This window comes from Melanerpes formicivorus, unplaced genomic scaffold (assembly GCF_026170545.1).
Source record: "Melanerpes formicivorus ecotype bairdi unplaced genomic scaffold, bMelFor1.0.p_v2 SCAF_33, whole genome shotgun sequence".
Lineage (NCBI taxonomy): Eukaryota > Metazoa > Chordata > Aves > Piciformes > Picidae > Melanerpes > Melanerpes formicivorus.
Window position 1 is genome coordinate 6744194 of NW_027142385.1, and position 25969 is coordinate 6770162.

General features: G+C 48.9%; 1 protein-coding gene across 1 annotated transcript; it reads right to left on the minus strand.

The window, feature by feature from the left end:
• Positions 1-2712: 2712 nt before the first annotated feature.
• Positions 2713-25752, minus strand: SNAPC4 (small nuclear RNA activating complex polypeptide 4). Its single transcript, XM_068155883.1, has 23 exons — positions 25205-25752; positions 24205-24248; positions 23343-23501; positions 22667-22792; positions 21134-21212; positions 20462-20543; positions 19015-19119; positions 18492-18564; positions 18035-18199; positions 17389-17536; positions 16858-16964; positions 16245-16339; positions 15246-15340; positions 14201-14286; positions 12636-13043; positions 12202-12291; positions 11081-11318; positions 10906-10976; positions 9894-9992; positions 8658-8685; positions 5576-7650; positions 3580-3710; positions 2713-3247 (listed from the first exon to the last, which is right to left on the minus strand). The coding sequence occupies exons 1-22, from the start codon at positions 25398-25400 to the stop codon at positions 3591-3593; spliced, it is 4689 nt and encodes a 1562-aa protein (XP_068011984.1). The 5' UTR covers positions 25401-25752; the 3' UTR covers positions 2713-3247; positions 3580-3590.
• Positions 25753-25969: the final 217 nt, after the last annotated feature.

A 25969-nucleotide genomic window follows, 5' to 3' on the forward strand; every position in this document is an offset into this window, starting at 1 on the left:
CCCATGAGCAACACAAAAGGGTGGAACACAACACAGGGTAAGCTGACAGCAAACCACAGCTTTCCAATTTGAAACTAAACATCCTCTGAAGAAGTGAAAACCTCTCTGAAGTTTTCCTAACCTGCTGTAGCTTCTGCTTTACAAACAGGTCACACTCTTCCTCCTTCATCTCTCAGGGTTCCAGAGACCCCGGTGTTATCTCTGACCACACAGTCCCTAAATCCAACACCTACAAAAGGCTCTGTGAACCCCCACCAAGGGTGACAGCCGCTGGTTTTCTGCATGCTGTAACTTTATCCACGTGCAAACATGGAGTTGTCACTTCCAGTGGCTCAGGAAGGCTCTCAAAAACCTTAGCAGTCACGTTGTCACCTCCTTAAGGGAGAGAGAGAGTGGGAAGAGAGTTCTGAGCATGGCTGGAATTTCACACACATCTTACTGCCCCTCTCTCCAAGGCCATCTCAAACCTTCACAGCTTTTCTGCTCCAGCACAGAGAAAGACTCCCAACACCTTCAGCACACACTTGTTACCCATCAGGCTGACAGGTCACTTCAATGACCTGGACTGACAGAGAATCATTATTGCTTATCATGGAGAAAATGCTCTGCCTGACATCAAACCAGCCCCAGCAGGTTAAAAGAAATGCATTCCCCTGTTGATAAACACCACACCCCTACATCAGAGCTGTAAAAGAAAGATATTTTCCCTCTCAACATAAACCATTCTGCATTACAAGGACTGACCTGAGCCTGTGCAGCCAAAAGCCTCCTTGTTTCCTCTGCTGGTCTAGCAACACTTGTCTGTGTCCTGTCTCTGAGAAAAGCTTGTCTTGGATGCAGCCTCCCTTTGGCTAGGACAAAGATCATTCCAGGAGCAAAAACTGGTTTGAGAAAGAGAAAAGGGGGAACTACTCAGCTGTACTCTGATGGGGAAGGGGTGGAAAAAACCCAAGAAACCCAAAATCCACAACAGATGTTTAAAAAGGGGAAGCCAGAATGGGTGACAGGGAAGGAGGGACAGAGCAGTCCCACTGCAAGTCAGCAGCATCACACAGGCAGTGGTTTTAGCTTCATTCCTGCTTTGTTTTCCAATCTGTACAACTCAAGCCCCCAGCTAGGGTCCAGAAAGTTTCTTTGTGTAGTAGGCAGCTAGACTAGAAAGAGTGAAAGTCACAGCACAGGTCTGTCCAGCTGATTTCAGGGAACAAAACAAGTCACAGTTAACAGAAAAAAACTCCTCAAGTGGCCTTTTAGCTGTTAACATCTTTACAGAGGAAAGCAGGTGGCAACAAGAACACTCTCTTGGTTTAGAGCTCAGCTGAAAAGGATGATTTCTATAATGATGCCTCTAATTTTGGATGTCCTTAAGCTTCAAGTATAATTGTGACAACTCAGTATTTTGAGGGAAAGGGATTCAAGTCTTGGCAAAGCAAGGAACATAACCCACGATTCCCAAATTACAGGCTGTGGCTCTAACAGTAATTAAAGGAGCAGCAGAGCAAGCAGCATTGTGATGATGTGAAGCATCAACATCATACCTTTGACTGCCTCCCCGCCTTCCCACAGTCCTAGAACTGGAGCTGCAACAAGAACTCACCAACAGTCTTAAAGCAGACTTGAAAAAGTCTGAGGAACATACACTCTCTGATACCATGGCAGCATGACACATTTTCCCATCAGCTTCCCACTCTCCTCTTTGTTCTGCTTTCTAAGTTTCTGGAGAGTTTCTCCATGTTATCATTAGGAGTGGGGCAGAGAGGCTCAGAGATACTTTAAGCCTCTGCTTCTTGTTAGGCATTACATTAGCTTTAGATAGAAAAGATACAGTACCTCTCTTAGCTATGCCCTTGCTGAAGGTAACCAGAGTGTCTGCTAATTGAACCAATCTAGCCTCAGGAGTTTTTTGTTCTGCAGTGACAGCTCACTTTAATCCTGAAAAAGAGCAAGGACAGCTGCTGCTTATAGTCACACAAAGTTTTCCCACAAGCTGTGAGATTATAAGGGCACCTCTTGAATAGCATTTGCAAAGGGTAACAACCACCTAGAGCACAGATCACATTTACTACCCATGCCTCATGCCAACAGCCCTGTGGTGAACAGCACAGAACTGTGTGGCAGAGCTTCTGCCACCTCTAAATTTCTTGAGGAAACATTACCTGCACTGGCATATGGAAGAGAGAGCACACTGCATGAGGAAAGGCACTGCAAAATCCTTCCTTCTGCTCCACACTGTCTTGACACTCAGTTACAGCAGTGTTGGTGCTCACTTGTCCCCCTGACCTCAGCTCTCAACTCACAGTGCTCTGAGCTCACCACCACGACACCGTCAGGAAGCTCTGCCAATGCAGTGGGATGAAGCTGTCTGCAGCACTTGCCCACTAGATTCTATCAGCTTTGACTCAGCTAGTCTTGCACCTCTCTGTAAGAGAGAAATTGCTGGGTTATGAGGGAAGAAATAAGTTTTGAAGTGATTTGCTAATGTCTGCATGGGGCAGGCTGTGGAAGGCTCCAAGAATCCAAAGCCTAATTCAATGCTGCTATTTTAGCCACATGCATTATTCATTTCCCACACTCTCCCTGCTCTTCAAGCAGCTTGCAAACTTCATTTTTCCTCATTAGCAATCCCACTCAGACACACATTTATTAAAAGCACTATTTACCAGGCCCCAAAAAAAAAAACAACACCCACCCCAAACCACCAACACCACACAGTTTGTAAGTGAGAAAAATAAAACATCTGTATTTCAACAAATACTCAAGGCTCATTTTGATACAAAATTAAGCTGCTGCTTATTCAGCAGCATCCAGACAGTTAGCTATGGAGCAAAACCACTGTCACAGCACTGAAACAACCCCCCCCAACAACAAACCCACCCAAAGAACAACATATTCTGACTGTGGGTAAACATGGACATAAATAGGGGCTGACTCAACAAGGAAATAAATAACCATCGGTGCTGCTCCCCCCACATCTCAGCCACCTTCCTCCAGGGCAGCCATGGCAGGGGCTAGTTTGAAAGAGGTTTGGTCTGTGCCTGAAAGATTTTTCCTTCAGCCACTTTTGCTTCACTGTTTGCAGCTTGTCTCAAGGTGCAGACACTTTGTCAGGTGATTGGAAAACCAGTCCAGCCGTTTCCTTCTCTTCCTCAGGTCTGGCTGGGTCAGTTTGATGGAAGTGTGAAAAGTGAGTAGTGCAAAGAGTCCTCCTAACTGCTGTGTAGGAAGGCAGAGCTCATCCCAGGGACTCCTGTAACAAAGCACAAACAACTCCTGTTAACCACAGCATTTTCATGGGGCAGTAGCATGGACCAAAAGGCTGCCAGATGTTTGACCTTCAAGCCTTTGGTGCACACTTTTGTCACACAGGCATCAACTTTCCCTCCCCCTGAGAGTCCAAGTTTTAGGCTCAGTCTATGTTTAATGGGTGACTGCAGAACTCTGTCTCCTAAGGGAACAAAATGGAGGTCATTTCAGTCCTTTCCCTAGGCTCATGATTCACTGTCTAAGCTGTACCACAGACAAACGTTTCAGGTTCTCTTCTCAGGCAAGAAGCAGAGGATTCACTGAGTAGCTACTAACACATTTCCTCCTCAGATCCTCTTCCTTTTCCTGAAGCGAGCGCTTCTCCTGATCGGCAGAGCGCTGCCATCAGCCACATCAGTGCAGGAGGACAAGGCAGACTGGGCAGCATTCTCTTCAGCTCCCATGCCCTGCAACACAAGCAGAAGACTATCAACACCATAACTACAAAAGAACCCCTTCAGCCAGCTTTTCATTTTAGAGACCTCAGCAAGATTCCCAAAGCCTTCCATTTACCTTCAAAGTTGAGCATGGGGTGAGATTCTGTTACCATTGTCACAGTGAGCACAGAACACCCTGAAGTTTTCAGAGCTAAAGCCCCAGCCAACACTGGCAATTCTTTCTGTTCCTGCTACCAAAGCAGAGCAATTCCTGCAGTAGTTTTCTGTCTGGGCACAACCATTCATTAGAGAGGTCGTGTGACACTTTAGTTTCCACTGCTGGAGCCAGACAGTGCCCCAGACAACAGAGGTCAGCACAAAGTTCTGATTCTCACCACACATACCCCTAGCATGAACATTTTACTGGACAGCAGCAGGAGAACCTGGCTATGGTGTTAATAAAAGGAGTGGCAGAGAGTCTGGTGGCAGATGACACAAGATAGAGGCAGGCAGTGAAGAACTGCTGCTGATTTTGGACAGTTCAGACCACACTGAACTTGCTCCAAGAGTAAAAAGTCAGAGCTAAAACAAAAGATCAGATCCAAGCAGATCCTGGGCTGCATCAGGAGAAGTGTAGCCAGCAGGTCGAGGGAGGTGATCCTCGCCCTCTACTCAGCTCTGGTGAGACCCCACCTGGAGTACTGCCTCCAGTTCTGGAGCCTCTATTACAAGAGGGATGTGGAGGTGCTGGAAGGTGTCCAGAGAAGGGCCACCAGGATGATCAGAGGGCTGGAGCACCTCTCCTCTGAGGACGGACTGAAGGAGTTGGGGCTGTTCAGTCTGCAGAAGAGAAGGCTCCCAGGTGACCTAATTGTGGCCTTCCAGTATCTGAAGGGGGCTACAGGAAGGCTGGGGAAGGACTTCTCAGGATCTCAGGTAGTGATAGAACTGGGGGAATGGAATGAAGCTGGAGGTGGGGAGATTCAGGCTGGAGGTGAGGAGGAGGTTCTTCACCATGAGGGTGGTGAAGCCCTGGAATGGGTTGTCCAGGGAGGTGGTTGAGGCCCCGTCCCTGGAGGTGTTTAAGCCCAGGCTGGATGAGGCTCTGGCCAGGCTGATCCAGTGTGGGGTGTCCCTGCCCATGGCAGGGGGGTTGGAACTAGATGATCCTTGTGGTCCCTCCCAACCCTGACTGATACTATGATACTATGAAAAGAGAAGTGCTGGCTTACTATGGGAAAGCTCTGATTTTGTAGGCAGCTCTGCCATCTTTCTGTACAAGCAGCCATTTACCTTGTTTATTCATCTTCATTAGTGTTTGATTTGTTTATTTTGGAGCCACAATGAATTGAAATGCAAGGCTGAGCTACACAACCCTCCTGGCATGCTCTGCAGAAACAGTGCCGGGCAGTACTGGCTTGGGCTTAAAAATCAGGGTGGGTTTTAGGCTGACATGATGGTTCACATTGCTCCTCATGCTCCAGTAATCTCTAGTCACATAAAACAATTTGGGATGGAGACATCAAATGGCAATAGAGGCAAACACAATTCCCTTGGTGTTATTTGGAACTAAAGGACACATCTGATGAAAAATAAGGGCCTGATTCCAAACCCACCAGAGTCCCTGCAGCAGATTCTAAACTGGAGGAGGAAAGGAGCTTTGATAGCCACTTCTAGGAACTATCATGTCAAGTCTAATGTGCTACACAAAGCACAGACATTTACCCTTATGAGGACTCAGGGCTCCCAGCTGAGCTTTTTATCAGTTGCAAAACTGCCTACTCAAAAGGAGCACGTTTCTGCCACACTTCAGAACAGTGGGGGGTTCACCCTGGATGCCAGTGCAGCATTTAGCTGGCAGTAACTTTCTGCTTTTAGCCTCTGCACCTCTTTACCTGATTCAGTAAATCAGTGTCTTTGTCTCCAGGCTCATCACCAGCTGTCCCATCTGACTGGTCACCTGTGGATTCATTCCCATCACTCTCTTCCTCAGACACTTCCTTCTCACTCTGCCACTCTTCTTCATCACTCTCTCTGTATTGCTTCCTGCTGGTGGACAGAGTAGTTGTGACTTTTGGAGGAGGCAGAGTGGCTAGCACAGCTGGGAGTGTGAAGGCTGCTAGGAATCTGGCTTTCAGCAGGAGGTAAGCAGGGTTATCACCAAGCTTCTGCTGCACCAGTTCTGCAATAGCCTGTAAATCCACCCCAGTGCCCTCAGCCTGACTGGCACCAGAAGGCAGAAGATGTGCTGCTTGCTCTTCTAGAGCTGCTTTCTGCAGAAGCAGCTTTGAGAGGGTTTTTAAGTTGCACAGAAAAGGTGGCAGATAGGGCAACCTGGTTTGCAGCGATGGTACCTGGACACCTTGTTTCCCACTCAGCCACTCCTTCACTAGCCCCTCAGGCTCCAGGGAAATCAGGCTGAAGTCAAGCAGATTCTTTTCTGCACTGGAAGTGGCTGGCTGGGCTGGACCATCAGCAGGCTGTGTGTTTGGAGGTTTGGAGGCAATAGGTCTGTTTTTCACTGCTTGTGCAGCAAGGCCATCAGAGTTCCTGGGGACACTGTTATGGGGAACTGGATCTCCTGGCTGGAGCATGACCCCTTTTGGATTGGAAGTGGTACTGGAGTCTTGGCTCTTTCCCAAACTAGTGAGGCTCGATGAACCTTGGGAATCAGTCCCTTGAGTGCTGGCAGGTAGCTGTGGTTGTGGCAGCAGCATAGCACACAGGCTTGGTGCATCAGCTGGAAGAGCAGTCTGAGCTGCAGAGGAGTCAGAAGCCTTGGAGAAGCCACCTGAACATGCAGGTGCTGCAGAAGCAGCAGTGGCTGTTGTGGCACATGCAGGACTGGCTGAGGTCACAGGCAAGAGAGCTGTGGCAGAGTTAGCTGTCCCTGCCAGAGGTACTCCTGCTGCTGACTGGGCACTGGCTGCTTCAGTCTCTGCACTGCTGGGCTGAGGCAGATTTGCTCCTGCTGGCACAGGAGGCACTGCTGAGCTCGAAACGCTGACGTTGGAAGTCACAGTAGTCTGACAGGGACTTCCTACAGCAGCAGCTGGCAGGCCCTGGGGAACACCCACCACAGTTTGTACAGCAGTGGGGAGCAAGGCCTGAGGTGTTACCACCCACGTGAAGGGCAGGAAGCTGTTGGGAATCAAACTTGAACCAGTCTGGGGAGTCACAATAGCAGGCAGTAGGTTGACTGGTCTCTGCTGTGGTCCATTGCTGCTCAGCTCACAGGTAACTGGTGCAGAAAGAGACAGCTTGTTGGTGCCAGAATCAATGCCAACAGGCACCACTGTAATCTGATGTGGCACAAAAGCTTGGTTTTGCAACACTACTGGAGCTGAGCTACCAGCCAGGACCTGACCATTGCACCCTCCCTGATTTGGGACCTTCTCTGCTGCAGCTGGATTCACCCCTCCTTCAGGGCTACTTTCCAAAGCTTGCTCTTGTATTTCCTTACTGGATTGTACTTCTGTTCCTTGCAAGGAACAAGGGTTTGTCCCAGGTTCTGGTACTGATGAGGAATGGTTTTCAAGGACAACAGCAGAAGTGGAACCTGCAACAGAAGTAAATGCTGGCAGTGGAGCTGGTGCACACTGTACCTGGCTATTTGTACAACCAACTGCTGCAGGTTTGCTCCCTGCTTGTGCAGAAGGAATGATTTGCTGTGGTGGGCTCTGGATTATCAGAGGCCCTGAAACCAGCACCTGTGGAGCAACAAATACTGTCCTCTCCATAGCCTTCTTAGCCCGGGATTCCCTGAGCCGCTTCTCCCTCAGCAATTCTGAGACAGTTTTAGGCTTCTGCCTTTGCACTGGGGCTGGAAGAGCTCCCTGTGTGGCAGGAGTGCTGCTTTCAGAGGCAGCAGCTGAAGTCTCCCTCACTTTTAAGGCAACAGGTCTCCTGACAGCATTCCTTGGTATGCCCCTTTGGGAGTTCCTCTGAGTACAGGGTTGTGATGAATTGCCTGTGGAAGAAGGGAAACAAGATTAAAAGACTCAGTGTTTTCCAAAGCCACTCCTTAGCTATTGAAGTATCAAATACCCTGCATGGGAAGCAGCAAAATTCCTGTTTGTGAGAGTTTCTACAATGTTATAAGTCTTGATTTAATCAAGCCCAACCCTAACATCCTTCAGGTAATTGATGCAGCAAGCTTGCCACTTGTTCAGTAACGATGGAAGTGCCCCCAGAAATCACACCAGGGCTAGGAATGCACCTTAAGAGTGCACAGGAGGAACTGTCCATGGACACCTTCACACCAGCCAGGATGACAAGGAACTGGGCTTTTGGTTGGAGACAGGCTGAGAGAGCTGGGGCTGCTCAGCCTGGGGAAAAGAAGGCTCCAAGGAGACCTCATAGCAGCCTTCCAGTGCCTGAAAAGGGTTACAAGAAAGCTGGGAAGGGACTTTTTACCAGGGCTTGTAGTGATAGGATGAGAAGGAATGGATTGAAGCTTGAGGAGGGAGGATTCGGACTGAAGATTTGAAACAAATTCTTTAAGAGTGAGGGTGGTGAGTCACTGAACAGGTTGCCCAGGAAGGTTGTGGATACCTCCTCCCTGGAGGTGTTCAAGGCCAGGCTGAATGAGGCCTTGAGCAACCTGGGCTGGTGGCAGGTGTCCCTGCCCATGGCAGAGGGGCTGGAACCAGATTATCTTTAAGGTAGCTTCTAACCTAAACCATTCAGTTACTCTATATTCACTACAACCAGCACCTTGCTGGAGAAACATCTAGGAGCAACAGTCTACAGAACTGGGGGCCCAGTGCCACTGGTCCCCCAGCCCTTCTTTCCAGTCCTTACCAAAGGGTAACAAGTTTAGCCAATAACTGAAAGATCCAAGAGCTAGGCAAAAGGAGCATGACAAATGTAGTTTTGTTCCACAAGCTCTCCTTCAGTTACACTGGTCATTAACACAATGGTGAAGAGTTAAGCAAAAGCTCTTGCACATCACAAAGCAAATGTTCTGGTAGGTACCTGAAGAAGTCTCCATACTTTGGGAAGCCTGTCATAAAAAAGATATTAAGTTATACTTCTGAGATATCTGAAGATCATTAAACCAGCACAGATGTGAATTAAACCCACATCTGCCAACACCCCATACAAGTGATCACAGTATCACAGTATAACTGAGGTTGGAAAGGACCTCGAGGATCATCGAGTCCAACCTATCAACACAGACCCCATGACTAGACCATGGCACCAAGTGCCACATCCAATCTCCTCTTGAACACCTCCAGGGATGGTGACTCCACCACCTCCCTGGGCAGCACATTCCAATGGCTAACGACTCGCTTGGTGAAGAACTTCCTCCTCACCTCGAGTCTAAACCTCCCCTGGCGCAGCTTGAGACTGTGTCCTCTTGTCCTGGTGCTGGTTGCCTGGGAGAAGAGACCAACCCCTTCCTGGCTACATCCACCTTTCAGGTAGTTGTAGAGGGCAATGAGGTCACCCCTGAGCCTCCTCTTCTCCAGGCTAAACAATCCCAGCTCCCTCAGCCTCTCCTCACAGGGCTGTGCTCAAGGCCTCTCCCCAGCCTTGTTGCCCTTCTCTGGACACCTTCAAGTGTTTCGATGTCCTTCTTAAACTGAGGAGCCCAGAACTGGACACAGCACTCAAGGTGTGGCCTAACCATTGCAGAGTCCAGGGGCACAATGACCTCCCTGCTCCTGCTGGCCACACTATTCCTAATGCAGGCCAGGAAGCCATTGGCCCTCTTGGCCCCCTGGGCACACTGCTGGCTCATATTCAGGTGGCTGTCAATCAGCATCCCCAGGTCCCTCTCTGTTTGGGAGCTCTCAGCCACTCCGACCCCAGCCTGTAGCTCTGCATGGGATTGTCGTAGCCAAAGTGCAGCACTCGGCACTTGGACTTGTTAAATGCCATCCCATTGGACTCCATCCATCTGTCCAGTCGGTCAAGGCCCCTCTGCAGAGCCTTTCTACCCTCTAACTGACTAACATCTGCTCCTAACTTGGTGTCATCTGCAAACTTGCTGATGACTGACTCGACCCCCTCATCCAGATCATCAATGAAGATGTTCAAGAGGCTGGGGCCCAGCACCGATCCCTGGGGGCCAGCATTTGATTGTGGCCAGCATTTGATTGTGCTTCTGGGCCAAAACAAACACCACCACTGGCCACACAGTTAAAAAATCTCTACTTCTCTCAAGCTTTCAGTGGGAAAAGCTTGGAAAGAGGCCATGGACAATACCTGCTGAGGCCTTCTTGTGTCAGCCCGAAGCAGCTCTGCCTGCCTCAGCCTCCTCTCACGGATGATCTTCATGCAGCCATTGGTATCAATCTGAAAGAGCTGCAAGAAGAGACTTGCATTAAGATTTAATTGAGGACAAAAACCTTCTGGTAGGGCCAGTGACAGTGTGAGATGGATGAGAAAGGCTTCACATGCAAAATTCTGGGGACATTTTTCCATTTCAAGCCCTGCCAGAATTAGAATAGAATAAACCAGGTTGGAAGAGACCTTCAAGATCATCGAGTCCAACCTATCATCCAACACCACCTAATCAACTAACCCGTGCAACCAAGCACCCCATCAAGTCTCCTCCTGAACACCTCCAATGATGGTGACTCCACCACCTCCCCAGGCAGCCCATTCCAATGGGCAATCACTCTCTCTGTACAGAGTTTCTTCCTAACCTCCAGCCTAAACCTCCCCTGGCACAGCCTGAGACTGTGTCCTCTTGTTCTGCTGCTGGCTGCCTGGGAGAAGAGACCAACCTCTGCCTGGCTACAACCCCCCTTCAGGTAGTTGGAGAGAGCAAGAAGGTCACCCCTGAGTCTCCTCTTCTCCAGGCTAAGCAGACCCAGCTCCCTCAGCCTCTCCTCACAGGGCTGTGCTCCAAGCCCCTCACCAACTTGGTTGCCCTTCTCTGGACATGCTCCAGCAAGTCAACCTCCTTCCTAAACTGAGGGGCCCAGAACTGGACACAGTACTCGAGGTGTGGCCTAACCAGTGCAGTGTACAGGGGCAGAATGACCTCCCTGTTCCTGGTGGCCACACTGTTCTTGATGCATGCCAGGATGCCATTGGATTCTGGATGCAGGATTTATTGAAGCAGCATCACCCCAGAGCCAGGAGGTCAGATGAATCCAGCAGTTAGAGGGCTTGTTTATCAGACAGATTTAAGCATCAAATTGCATTTCACCATCAAGCACAGAAATAAAGACCATCACTGTCTGAAAGCAGCTGATGCTGTTAAACCTACCTGAATGAAAAGTGTGAAGAGGGGAGTGCTCACCAGACTGATGGACTTAATCTTCTCTTGAATAGCATCAGCTGGAAAAGGAAATCCAACATCAGGATCAGCTGGGCATTCGCTCAGGTGGCAGAAAACAAGGACAAAAAGGAGGAGAGTCCTGTCCCTGCTGGGTCACCTCTACCTTTTGTCTGACGAAAAGCCAGCTTCCCAGTTTGCAAGGTGCAAGGCAGGAGCACATTGCCCACCCAAGGTGTCACTGCCATGAGCAGCTTTCTGTCCAGGTTCATCCTTCTCAGCCGCTCTCTCTCTTGCCGAAAAGCCTTCTCCGTGACGTTCTGCAGCCCCTGAGGCTTCTGGCCAGGAGTGCAACCTCCAGGTGGCTTTGTCAGAATGGCAGGAGGCCTTAGTAACTTTGATTGCTGTGCATGAACAAATACACAATGAAGAGTTCCAGTTAGGAAGGTTCTACTATAATTTAGTCCCAGGACAAAAATATTCATGGAGGAGTTATGAAATAAATACATGAAAAGGATGGACTTTGCCCCTTGAGACTACAGGGCAAGAAGACTTGTGATTGGAATGGAATGGACCGGACCAGGTTGGAAGAGACCTTCAAGACCATCGTGTCCAACCCATCAACCAATCCAAGCCACCTAAACAACTAACCCATGGCACCAAGCACCCCATCAAGTCTCCTCCTGAACACCTCCAATGATGGTGACTCCACCACCTCCCCAGGCAGCCCATTCCAGTGGGCAATCACTCTCTCTGTACAGAGCTTCTTCTTAACCTCCAGCCTAAACCTCCCCTGGTGCAGCCTGAGACTGTGTCCTCTTGTTCTGCTGCTGGCTGCCTGGGAGAAGAGACCAACCTCTGCCTGGCTACAACCCCCCTTCAGGGAGTTGGAGAGAGCAAGAAGGTCACCCCTGAGTCTCCTCTTCTCCAGGCTAAGCAATCCCAGCTCCCTCAGCCTCTCCTCACAGGGCTGTGTTCCAAACCCCTCACCAACTTTGTTGCCCTTCTCTGGACTCGTTCCAGCAAGTCAACCTCCTTCCTAAACTGAGGAGCCCAGAACTGGACACAGTAGTCAAGGTGTGGCCTAACCAGTGCAGTGTACAGGGGCAGAATGACCTCCCTGCTCCTGCTGGCCACACTGTTCCTGATGCAGGCCAGGATGCCATTGGCCCTTTTGGCTGCCTGGGCACACTGCAGGCTCATGTTCAGCCTACCATCAAACCAGTACTAAACATAGCCTGGCAGTGCTCACATCACAAAAGCACACAAGATAGAAGAGACACTTACAAGTTTCCTCTGGAAGCAGGTGTTATGCCTCAGTACTCTCCTCACATCCTCCAGGGTAACCCGCAGCACTTGCTTCCCACATCTCGAAGCCTTAGAACAAAAGCACAAAGGAAAAGATGAAAGAGCCACCACAGTTCACTGGACCACTCTGCTTTATGAAGAGCTGCACAAGTTTTGCCCCTCTGACACTAAATGCAGGAAGGAACACTGCTGTCTTCCAGGCAAGGCATGGGGAGGCAGTGCTAGAAATTTCCGCTTAATGTCACAGCTCAGCTGCCAACAGCTCCACCCAATGGCACAGTCAGAAAGCAGCCCAGAGAGGCACAGAAGATTTTGCCATCTCCTCATCACATACTCTCTTTACTGCACTCCCAGGCTGCTCCTGATCTAAGCTCTAGTCCCACCAAGAACAGACTGAGAAGCCCAGGCCTCACCTTGCTCAGGACTTCTGCTGGATTCTTCACAATGACGTCTGTGGAATGCGGCCGTGCAATGCCCCTCAGGAGGGTGTTTAGCTCTGACGAATTACCAGCAGTGCTGCCCTTGTCTCCATCACATGCTGCTCTTGGGACTACACTGCTGCTGCTGCTCTGTGCATCAGCACTTGCAGGAGAGAAAAGGGATGGAGTTTGGTATCTTCCTTTGTTTGACTCCTGTGTATCTGTCCGTGTGGGTACCCACAAATCAATGCTGGGAAAGGCAGGTTTCTCCTCCTTGCTTCTTGTCTCCTCCTCCTCCTCCTCTGAGCTGTCTGATAAGTCCAGTTCAATGTCTTCACTGCTGCTTTCTGAGGAGCTGGAGCTCTCTTCCACGTGCTGGCGTTTTGGTGGCCTGTACTTTTTCTTCTCAAAGGAAGCACAGACAAGTTTTAGAATCATAGAATCAACCAGGTCGGAAAAGACCTCAGAGATCATCAAGTCCAACTTACTAGCTAATCCCTAACACCTCCTGACAGCTAAACCATGGCTTCAAGTGCCACATCCAATCCCCTCCTGAACACCTCCAGGGATGGTGACTCCACAACCTCTCTGGGCAGCACATCCCAATGGCCAATTACTCTTTCTGGGAAGAACTTTCTCCTCACCTCCAGCCTAAACCTCCCCTGGCACAGCTTAAGACTGTGTCCTCTTACTCTGGTGCTGGTTGCCTGAGAGAAGAGACCAACCCCCACCTGTCTATAGCCTTTCAGGAAGCTGAAGAGAGCAGTAAGGTCTCCCTTCAGCCTCCTTTTCTCCAGGCTAACACCAGTGTTCACCCCTGACTCATCCACCTCTCCAAACAGTAAGTTAAAGTCTCATGGAGCAGTATCCTATCAGTAAGGTGTGGCTTCCAGACAGACAGCTCTGCTTTATTTCTCCTGAGACTAACTACATCCACTACAGCTGACAACTGGGCTCAGATTTTTCTTGGTTTAGACTCTTGTATGCACAGAAAAACTCCAGATAGGGACAAGGTTTAGTTGTTTAGGTTTAGTTGCCATGGTTTAGTTGTTTAGGTGGGTTGGATGTGATGATCTTGAAGGTCTCTTCCAACCTGGTGTATTCTATGTAAGGTTGTGTTAAGAACTGGTGCAGGAGGAAGTACAAACTAAGTGCAGCTGCCCCATCTTGACACATTGAGGCTTTTCACCTAGAGCAGGTGCTTTGCCCATGGGAGCAAGACTGTGCCTTTAAGGTGGTCTCAAGCAGACAGAATTCCTGTAGTGCCTGATACCAAAACTGGGAACTCATGAGGTACCTACATGAAAACCTACATACATCCCATCATAACAGGCACTTCAAAGCAGTCAAGAGGTTCTGGCTGCTATACAAGTGTACAGCAAACCAACTTCAGACCTTCAGGCTGCTTTAACGTATCACAAACCAGAGCATGAGCATCCACACCAAAACACTGTGTGAAATCCCTGCCACTCTGTGTATTGATTTCACATTTGGGTTGCTTTTGAGAGAATCTTAATCCTAGACATGGGATTGTGACACTGCAGGATTGGGTACAATACCTTAGAGCCAATCATGAGCTTCCACTTGCTTAGACACTGGGAGCTGTTCCGATGTGGCAGTTCAGAAGCTATTTTACTCCAGCGACCTATAAAGGATGCAGAGCAGAGCACATCTGTGAATGCAACAAGGCCTTGTCAGTGCAGAACATTATTCACACATTAGACCTTTCCCTGTACAAGACAGTTACTATGTGAATGGATCTCAAGGCCTTATTACTCATTAGTCTTCTTTGATCAGACTTTGTGCTGCTACACACTCAGCTCAAGTTAGAAACTACCAGAAAAGGAACCAGTGATAAAAACTGGAGCAGAACTACACATTCCCTTGCAGCAGTAAGGAAAGTCTTAGAAGAAAGCTTAAACTGATGTTGAAAAGCTTCTGTTTGTTAAGGGAAGTCGTCTCAGTGTCCTAGGTTAACACAGCCTGCTCTCACAAGCAAGCCCCCAGCCCTATGCACACAGGGAAGAGAAAGTAGCACAAAAAAACCAACCCTGGGTTGAGATAAGGAGTTCAAACTATACAATTACTTCAGCAGAAGCAGCAGAAGCCAGCAAGAAAACAGTTCCCCCCTCCCAAGCATGCAGCAGCCAGCACTGTGGAAAAGCCCAACAGCCCCAAACTGGAAACCAGAAGCAGCAACTGCAACAGGAAGCCTCTTGTTACAATTTGAACTTCAAGTCCCATGACACTTTGCTCCAGCCAGCACTGAATGACAGCAGCATGGTACTGAACACTTAGCAGCAGATTCAACTCAACCCAGGACACTCAGAGGAAGTAAGAGGACTCTCACAGGTTCTTTAGAGGGAACTTGCCCCTCTGACACCTTCCTAGCACAGCCACACAACTCTTTACCACACAGTCTCTCAATAACTTAATATCCAGGCACAGACTGCACACTACAAGGCAGGCTGCAATCATCAGGAGGAAGCAGAGCCTGCTAGTGGCAGCTGCATAGCTTCAAATGAAGGAGGAGAAAAATTAGATGCTAAATTCTTTAATAACACTTCTCTAAGCTGCTAAAGATCAAGGCAGAGAAACACTTACCCAGGCCATGCTTCTGAACCAGTTCAATTAGCTGCTCCTCTTCCTCTAAACTCCACTTGCCTTTCTTCACATCATAGTGCAAGGCTTTTAAGTATCTTCAACATGAAAAAACATTAAAGAGCATTCTCTTCTCCTTGTAAAGCTCCACTCATCACTGCATACTCTGAAGCTGAACAAAACCTCCATTCATTTGCAGTCTTTCTTTTGTCTAAAGGGTCCCAGCCCTGCTCCCTTAATTCAACCCAGCCACAATCACTTTGTTCTCCAAAATATCAGGCCAGATGATTAAGATCTACAACAAGCAGCTGGAGAGCAGGTCACTGAAATTAGGCCATGCTGTACTTGGATTCTTCTGAAGCTGAGTCCAAGGCTGAAAACTGCTCAGCAGCTCATTATGCTGTGCAGTGACAAGAAGTGACTGTGAAGATCATTTTCACAGAGGCACAGACAATACCTGGAGGCCAACCTTCCCTCCCCACAGGCACTTATTCCTGTTTAATGACCCCTTTGCTTTATTTTGCACAACATTCCTCCCAATTTCTGCTAACCCAGAGGCAGCTACACTGAGGGAGTAGCACTCCACAGGCAGCAAAGCACATTCTCTGTCAAGCTCCCGTTTCATCTCTTTGACTTGTGCAACTGCAAATGCAGGGCCACAAAAATGATCAGGGGGCTGGAGCACCTCTGTTATGAGGACAGGCTGAGGGAGCTAGGGTTGCTCAGCCTGGAGAAGAGAAGGCTCCAGGGAGGCCTAATAGCAGCCAGTCAGTACCTGAGGGGGGTCTACAGGAAGGATGGAGAGAGGCTGCTTGCAAAAGCCTGCAGTGATATAATGAAGGACAATGGTTTCAAACTAGAGCAGAGCAGATTTAGAATGGATGTTAGGACCATGTTCTGCACCATGAGGGTGCTGGAACACTTGAAATGAGGCTGGTGTAAGCAAATTAGGTATGTTTATGTGTAACAAAGGTGAAAGCCTGCTGCTCTGAGGGGCCTCACCGATCTCTGCACTGAGCGTCGCTCCTCCCCGGCACCTCCGTCCGGATTTTGTACCAGTCACGCTCTCCATACTTCTTCACTGCAGCCAACAGCATCTATGTGGATCAGACAAAGCAGAGGCTGAAATTCTCCTCATCACTCATAATCCTAGCAGCCCTGTGCCAGAAGCAGTTGGATTTGTTTCCACCGTGCTGTAAATCTCTCAGCGGAAGCACTCAGGAGCTTCTAAGCCCTCTAGAGCAGCGGAGATTTAGATGAGATGTTAGGAAGAAGTTCTTCACCCTAGGGGTGGTGAGACATTGGAACAGGTTGCTCAGGGAGGTGGTGGAAGAACCCATCCCTGGATGTTTTTAAGGTCAGGCTGGATAGGGCTCTGGGTAACCTGATCTAGGAGAGTGTCACTGCCCATGGCAGGGGGGTTGCATGTAAATGATCCTTGGGGTCCCTTCCAACCCTGACAATTCTGTGATTCTGTAAACTGCCCACCTTGGTCCCTTCTACACCCCTTTGTGCCCCTGTTAAGCTCAGATATGTGTAGCCACAGAGCAGCCCAACAGTTTAACCTTCCCAGTTCTGCACCCTGCAGTTCAAGGCATCAGAGAAGAGAACTTACAGCATCTTCCTCTGGTGTCCAGGGGCCCTTCTTCAAACTGGGGTCCACGCTCTTTGTCCATCGATAAATCAGCTGAGCAGAATCTCTTCCTTCCATGTAATAAGCAACTAGAAATACAAGGGTGTGTTTCAAAGCCTGTTGCAAGCAGGCTTTCTTCCTTCACTTTGTAACTGTGGCATTGTCAAACAATGGATGGCCACAAACAGCATTTACAACTCAGCCTAAATCCTTCACAAGGGTACACAGACAGAATGGGAAGAGCAAGGCATGCACAACATGTTGCTGTTCATCATGGCACTGTCCATATGAGACACAATGGCCCAGCAATACACTTCCACCAGCAGAGACCTAGGAAAGGTTTCAGCTCCAGTACACATCTGAGAGGTTCAACATTTGTTGACTCACAGGTGTTACACTCACAGGTTTGGATTTGGGGCTGTAAATATTTAGTAACTTGTGAGAAGGGAAAAAACCCAAACCTTCATGGGTGAATGGAAGAGATGAAGACATTTTCACTTGTAGGTCACTTACTTTTCTTGTATGGGATATGACTTCCTACTCTCATCTCTTGAACAAGCTCTAAAAGCATCTGATCTTCACTTCTGGTCCATTCTTTCCTTTTCAGGTCTTTGTTATAGACTTGGTACTTCTGCAGGCACTGGAAAGGTGTCCTGTTCGTCTTAACACAATGAAAACAGAGCTACTCAGGTCACTGGGTACTTATGAGGATAGAAAGCAAGAGAGCAAGGCTAAAGTATCAAACTTTTCTGGCATTGTATCATAGTATCAGTCAGGGTTGGAAGGGACCACAAGGATCATCTAGTTCCAACCCCCCTGCCATGGGCAGGGACACCTCACACTAGATCAGGCTGGCCAGAGCCTCGTCCAGCCTGGGCTTAAACACCTCCAGGGACAGAGCCTCGACCACCTCCCTGGACAAGCCATTCCAGGGCTTCACCACTCTCACGGGGAAGAACCTCCTCCTCACATCCAGCTTCATTCCATTCCCCCTAGTCCTATCACTACCTGAGATCCTGAGAGTTGTCCTTCAACTCTTCTCAGAAAGACAACAGCTGACAAGAAATTAACATTAATGTGTTCTCTGAAAACTGACATTAGACACCATGAAGTCAGTCAAGTCTGAGTCAGTCTGGAGCCTGAGCTCAGAAGACCTTACCCCCAGCTCCTGGGCTATTGCCTGCCAGTCCAGGTAACGGTGTTTAGAAGCTATCTTCTTCAGCCTCTGTATTTCCTCCTCAGTCCATTCCTTTTTGTTGATGCTTGGATGCTCCCAGTTTTGCCAAAATTTCCTCAGCTCGTCTGAACTACGTTGTCCATCAAACTGAAAGAAGCATCAAACATCTGGTTGGGCTTACAGCTGGGACTGAACATCTGGACAGAAAGGAACACTAAGCCAAGGAATGTATTTTGCATTCCAACTATTGCACTCTGCCAGAATGAAATCAAATTCAACCTGTGACAGCAAACCTTCAGCGCTTCTGTGCTTGCCAGGTTGAGATCACACAGCAGTCAGCTTCAAGAAATGCAAGATGGGAACAGTGGATGCAAACCAGAGCCTCAAGAGAGGGAACACAGAGAGCAGCAGTAATAAACCAGCTGATCTCCCAACTTACATGGATGTTTGAAATCTTCTCCCAGTCATGCTCATCAAATCTGCTCCCCAACAAGTCACTTTCTGGGAGTTTGCTAAAGCAGAAGGGACAAAGAGAAAGAAAGAACCTCATGACATGGCTAATTCAACAGTCACTTTGTCTTGAGCTTGCTTCATCTTATTCCTCCCACCTGCTGCTGACTTCCAAGCCAGCTGAACACTCACTACCTAAAAGCAGCCAGGCTCTTTAACACACAGACTTTGCCCCAACCTGTATTACTTCTTGAAAGAGTTGCCTACAAGAGAATGCTGGTTTAGCAGAAGCAACAATCCATGCAGCATCCAAACACATTGCTCTAGACAGATTAAAGAGCAAAAGCTCTGGGGAGATGAGTTTGAAGAGCACTTCATTTTTCTGCAAGTCAACATAAATAAGTTTTCTCCCACATCCTACTCAGAAGGGCTTGAGAAAAGAGAGACTTTTAAAAGGTAAGCTGCAAGAATAAACTCATGTTCAAGAAGAAGATAAAAGGAAGACATCTCACTTAATTGCCTCTATTTCTTGCTCCACTTCTTTGATTTGCTTTTCCAAGACCTGTTTCTCTGCTTCAGTCTTGACTTTCTCCAGTTTCTGATTCCAGTAACTCATCCTGTTCAAAGACATGGCTGTTGTTACTTAACATGACTAGAAAGGAATGAGGTCAGTGGCATCAGAATATACCTGGCAAACATGATTTCCCCATCAGCATTCTTCTTCCCTTCACATTTACTTCCACACTACACAGAAGTGTTGTTGGCCTAAGGTTTTCCCACTCATTGTCCTGGTTTTGCCCCTTTAATGCAAATCATTGACCCAGAAGAGGCCTCAGATTAATCCTTTTGGTGTTTACAGAGGGAACTGCTGTTGCTGCTGCAACAACAAAGCCAGGCCACAGCAGCTCCAGGCAGACAAAAAAAAATCTCTCACTGGACACAGCATTGTCACAGAACTGCAGAATTGTCTAGGTTGGAAAAGACTTTTCAAGATCTTTGAGTCCAACCATTAACCCAGCACTGCCAGGTCATCACTAAAGCATGTCCCTCAGCACCACATCTACACAGCTTCTCAATCCCTCCAGGGATGAGGACTCCACCACTTCCCTGAGCAGCCTGTTCCAGGGCTTGACAACCCTTCCAAGGAAGAAATTGTTCCTGATGTCCATCCTAAACCTCGCTAAATATCACTATTTCAGCTTCAAGCCCTGTAGGCTGTTTTAAGCTCTATCACTGTGTCAGTGTCATAGTATCATAGTATCAGTCAGGGTTGGAAGGGACCACAAGGATCATCTAGTTCCAACCCCCTGCCATGGGCAGGGACACCCCACACTAGATCAGGCTGGCCAGAGCCTCACCCAGCCTGGCCTTAAACACTTCCAGGGATGGGGCCTCGACCACCTCCCTGGACAACCCACTCCAGGGTTTCACCACTCTCATGGTGAAGAACCTCCTCCTCACATCCAGCCTGAATCTCCCCACCTCCCCACCTGGGAAGAAACAGATGGCCAGAGAATGCCACAATACAAACCAAAACATCTCCACTTGCCAGATGCCTGCAAAACAGTGATGAAGCAGTTACAGCCCAACCTGAATGCTGTAACCTCTCACTTAGGGGCAGAAATCTGCAGGCACCCTGTGGAGCACTGCAGGAACCCTTTGGTTCCACGTGCACACACAAATACAGGAGAGAACAAAAGATGCTGCTATCCCCAACAGTATCATCCTCTGCACTGGTGTCCACAGGACAGGGGTGTTCAAGCTGCCTGCTGTGATTCACAGAGCAGCTCTCCCAGGCCCAACGCTGACAGTCAAAGCACCTCTGCTATGTTTCATAACCTTAGTGAATCCCAAACAGTTAACACAAGAGCTCACTGTAGGAAGGTGGGATCTCCCCATATATCCTTTCCTTCCTTCATGTATAACTCTCCCATCAGGAGATTTTTGCACAGTACTTACTTCAGTAACTTTGGCTGAAGCAGGCGCTGCAAGCGGTCACTCACAACTGATTTCTGCAGCAGTGTCTTCTCCCTGCTTTTCCCTAGGCAAAACAAGGCAAGAGAGCATCAGATCAGTGCAAAAACCATTGTCAAAAGTATGAGCCACTGCTTGCAACACCACTATTAAAGCACCCCCCCAGGTTTTCAGTATCAGCTCATCTTCATCAGCTACATGATTTTGTTGAGCAAAGCATCCAGGAGAGGGGAGGCAAACTGATCCTCCTCTCCCCCACCATGACTAATGGCAGGTCTGACCTGGGCAAGTTGCAACCTCTTGCTCAGTGTTAGTGACAAAGTGATGAAAATAAAGCTCAACACCCTGGTGTTTATAACCATCCAGAGCTGTAAGTGCCCCTTGAACCTCTCTCATCTCAGCACTACCCTTGCACAACCTCACTTGGTTTCAGGGTGCTCAGAGGAGTTGTTTAATGATGCATCAAAACAAATGCAAATCATGAATCACTCACTGAATTCACTCTGAACTATTATTTGTGTGTGTGTGGAATCAAGTATGAACCATCAGAAATGTTGATGTTTATCAAGTGCAAATGGGAGGGAGGAATTAACAGCCTGAATGTCTGTGTTTGTTGTAGCTCTTATAGAATGCTGAGCAGCCAATATTGTGACTCACATTTTGCTGAAATCAGTTGCTCAAAAGATTTTATCCCCTGAGCTGCCTTTTCCTTGGTGTCTTCATTGGAAGGAGGGCCCTAGGGAAGGGTAGAAGGGTTAGAAACATTGGAGGAGTCAGACAGGCAGAAAAGTTGATCTTTCTTCTTAGAACTCTAGTGTGGCCTGCTACAGAGAAAGACTGGCAGCTGAAACTTGTGCCAACTGTCACATCCCAACTGCTCAGCTGCCCTTTTAAGCACAGGCTCCCAGGTCATCAGAAGACAAATACATGAAGAAAAGAAATACAAACAGATCCCTCAGGCAGGTGAATTTGTCCATGGTTACACAGCACTCTCAGCTCAGAGCCAGCTCTGCTCACATTAACTGATGGGGGTGCTTGAAGGAGCATTTTACACGTGGGGAACACACACACATGATGCACAGTGGTACCCACTTATGATGTGCTACCAGCTTGAGTAGGATCTAACAGGAAAACTAGCAGTCCTTGCTTGCATATTGCATTAATATATATATGGTAACAGCTGGAAGAGAAGTCATCTCCTTTTGCTAGTGACACTTTAAACATGCATGACAAAAAGCAGCAATAGCTTCCTCAGAAAGCTCTCTTCCAAAGACAATCAGATTTCAATGAGTACTTTAAACAGCTGCACAGAATCAGACCATGGAGATGAAGACAAACAATGAAAGTTATGTTGAAAACCAGAATGATCAAGTGCCCCCTAGCTGGAACATCTCTCCTCAGAACTCACCTGCAGATCATCAAATCAACCAGGCTGGAGAAGACCTCAGAGATCAAGTCCAACCTATTACCTAATACCTAACACTTCCTGACAGCTAAACCATGGCTCCAAGGGCCACATCCAATCCCTTTCTGAACACCTCCAGGGATGGTGACTCCAACACCTCCCTGGGCAGCACATCCCAATGGCCAATCTCTCTTTCTGTGAGGAACTTCTTCCTCCTCACCTCCAGCCTAAACCTCCTCCCCTGGTGCAGTTTGAGACTGTGTCCTCTTGTTCTGGTGCTGCTTGCCTGGGAGAAGAGACCAACCTCCTCCTGGCTACAACCTCCTTTCAGGTAGCTGTACAGAGCAGTAAGGTCTCCCCTGAGCCTCCTCTTCTCCAGGCTAAACAACCCCAGCTCCCTCAGCCTCTCCTCACAGGGCTGTGCTCCAGACCTCTCCCCAGCCTCGTTGCTCTTCTCAGGACACCTTCAAGTCTCTCAATGTCCTTCACAAATTGAGGAGCCCAGAACTGGACAAGGACTCAAAGTGTGGACAGATGTCACAGCCAGACATGGAATGAACAAACATTCCCAAAGGAAGGTAAGCAAGCAACAAGTGAGGGGAAAGTGAAAAAGGAGAGTCCACAGTTACATAGCAGAAAGACAACACAGTTTTAACACAGAATCACAGAAACATTCAGGTTGCAAAAGACCCTCAGGATCACCAAGTCCAACCAATAAACACACTCACAAATTAAATCTATCATTGAGAGACATAGCAGGATGCAACTGAGTTATATTTACTTACAATTCCTGTTGTTTTATCCTTAAAGTATGGTTTCATAAAGTGACCCAAGAATATATTTGCTGGCAGACTTCTACCATCTCCTGCTTTTGCTATTTTTGGACCACTCAGCTCACCCATGAGCTCCTTCTGCAAGACAAGAATTAATTAGCCAGGATTAGCATCTCCTTCAAATTCTTCATTGCAGGGAGCAAGTGGCTAAGCCACCACAAACGTCCCAGGCAGGGTTCAAAACAGTGAGTCACTGCATGTGTTAAAGAGAGGATTTGGAACTCCTTAAGTTTGTACAAGAATACTGCAGCCAATTAAAACAACAAAGAAAGAAACAAAACCCACTAACTTGCTACAGTGAGCTAAAGGGTAAGCTATAAAATACCCCAGTGGGAGCATTTTTGGTGATAAGATGGCATGGAACCATCAGTCAAACCACATGAAGGGCCAGACAGTTGACACTGAAGTGCCACAAAGAAAGTGAACCTGGTTCCTGGCCAAGCAAGCGGAGCACTGGCTGCACCAGCACATGAGCAAGGGACCATGGCTGCTGCAGCTGGTTCCACTGGGACCAGTGATGGATTAGGAATGTCCTGGAAAGTTTTACTGAGCTTTATGGGCAGGGGAAGATGGCAGATGGCAACCCAGAAAAGCAGAGGAATAAACATTTTACTCCTGTTTCACTCACCTGCTGCTCTCTGTTTTGTGCAATGAGAAGCTCAACCTCCTCAAGCTTCTCCTGGATGACTTCCTGGTACACATGGTTCATCTGCAGACACGTTTCTGGATCCTGTGGCAGGCTACTTTCAGTATCATCATCACTACTGTCATCTTCCCTCTCCATTTCCTTGAAGCAAATAAGGCATTTTAGAGGGGGGGGGGAAACTGTTTGCTTTAGAAGCAGGTACCTGAGGCAATTAATTCTGTAACTCAACACTGCCATCACCTTACAAAACTCAATCCAAAAGATCTGGAGGCTCATAACTGCTTGTCTCCCCCCAGCAGCTGTTCTGAACACACCCAGAGGCTGTTCCAGGCCTTGCCCAGCTCCCCTTTGCCCTGTTCATTAGTTCAGCCTGCAGCTATTTGAACCACAGTATGACTCCAAACCTTGCCAATGCCTGCTCTTATGCCACCAACTTCAAAACTGTAAGTCAACTGCAAAGAAGCAGCTGCACTGAATTGTCCCCTCATGTACAAACCCAGTGTTCTGCAGGTATGAAGAATACAAGATTTACTGATCACAAGCTGATGATTTGTTTCTTATGTGCAACTTCTCAGTGACCTCCTCAGAAGGTGAAGTTTCCAGTGACAGAAAACAACAATCACTAGGACACAGGGCCTCTGGTTTTCACAAGAAATCCCTCTTCCGAGTGAGTTACAAAGTCCTGGGCAGCACTAATTAAACCTCCAGGTCTGCATTAATCCCTCCTGAGCTATGGAGCCAAGTTAGCTGCCTAGATTTCTCCAGAAAAGAGTGAGATTCCCCTTCCTCCTGCTCCCTTCCATAGACAAATGAAAAGATGAGCTTAAAAAGAGAAAATGGTTACCATTTCAACAGGAGAATCCGAGTCATCATCTTCACCATCATCATCTGTCAGACAACACAAATACAAAGATGGAGACTGAAAACAAGCTTCAAACCCAACTAAAGCACACAGAATAAAGCACAAGAGCATCCCAGGCATGACCTTTAAAGTTTTCTTGATATTGCCATCATTGGCAAGTAAAAATGAGATTTAGCTACACTCTATGCATGCACTTTGTTGTTGTTGTAGGGAAGGCAAAAAAGAGCAGCTCCTGCTAACTGCAGATCAATGCAGCTACATCTTGGTCCTTCACATCAAGACAAATTACAGGCTCCAGAGAGTGCAGCTTGGTAAATATTTCAACCCAACAGAACCCAGGAGCTTTGTAAGCACCTAACTGCCCTTCCACACTCTACAGCAATAGTTGGTTTTCCATTCAGTGTGGCTACAGCTTTCTAACGTGTTACTCACACTTGCATGGTCAACACGCAGCTAGGTGTTTGTGACAGCAACCACAGGTATAGAACCTGAACTATTACCATCTCCTCTTCGCTTTGAAATAAGTTAATGTTAGCAGACACAGGCAGGCTGCGAAACGGAGCGGCTCACACAGCAGAGTTTGTGGTGTTCATGCAAACCGCGCTTTGGAAAAGGCTATTTGGGGAGCTGCTACGTTTCGTGAGTCAGCTCCTTGCCACCTGCCCTGACTAGAAACCTCCATCAGGAGGCGTGACAGCTCTCTCTGCCTTCCCGCTAGCTTCTCGTGGGTTTCATAACGAAAATACGCAGAACACCGGCGCGGGACGCTTCTCCCGCTCGCCAAGGAAGCCCTGAGCAGCTGCCGCGCCTCAGCTCCGCCGGAATTCCTTCCCAGCACCGCCTGTGCGCAGCGACTGGCACACACGGCGGGCTTAACACGAAACCGACGCGAGCCTCTCCCCGCCACGCCAGAGGAGCCTCAAAGGCCAGAGCAGAAGCGCCGGAGAAGGTGAGAGAGGGGCGAGCCCGCGCCGCACCGTACCCGTGCCGGAGCTGAGGCTGGAGTCGGATACGGCCATCTCCATGTTGGCCCCGCCGGGCTCCAGGCTCCGTTCCAGCTCCTCGATCTCCCGACGGATCTTCTCCCGCTCCGCATTCAGGTCGAGGGCGGCGGGGGACAGCGCGGCCTCCATGGCGGGCGGGCAGCGGGCCCCGGCCGGGCCCGTCCAGCGGGACATGGCAGGACCGCGGGCTCAGGACCTCGGCCTGGGCCGCGCAGCCCGCCGCTGGGGCCCGCCCCTCTCCCCCTGTTCAATCACTGCCGGGCTCCGTCCCTCCCTCAGCCCAATCACTGAGGAGCTCAGCCCTTTCCTCCGTCCAATCACTGCCGCTCTTCGACACTCCCTCCACCCAATCACTGCGGCCTTCCCCTGTCAGCTGAGCCACATCCACGCGACACCACCCAGCCAATCGAGCGCTCCCGCGGTGCCGCCGATGGACGCTCCCCGGTGCCTGCTCCCTTCCTTGACACCACACACACCGTGCGGCCACCTGCGCAGGAATGGCTACGCAGCAGCCGGGAAAGGGGTGCAAACCGCCTCCCGAGGCCGAGCCCCCCCAGGGACTCACCCCGCCGCATAAACACCCCAACCCCTTTTCTGTCTGCGACGAGAAGAATGCGAGGAGGGCCCCAGCCAGAACCCTGGTAGGGTCCCAGGCAAAACTCGGGGTGCTTGGTGAGGTTCCCAGGCTGAATCTGGGGCTCGCACGGGAACACGAGGTGGGAGAGGAGATGGATTCGAGGGCC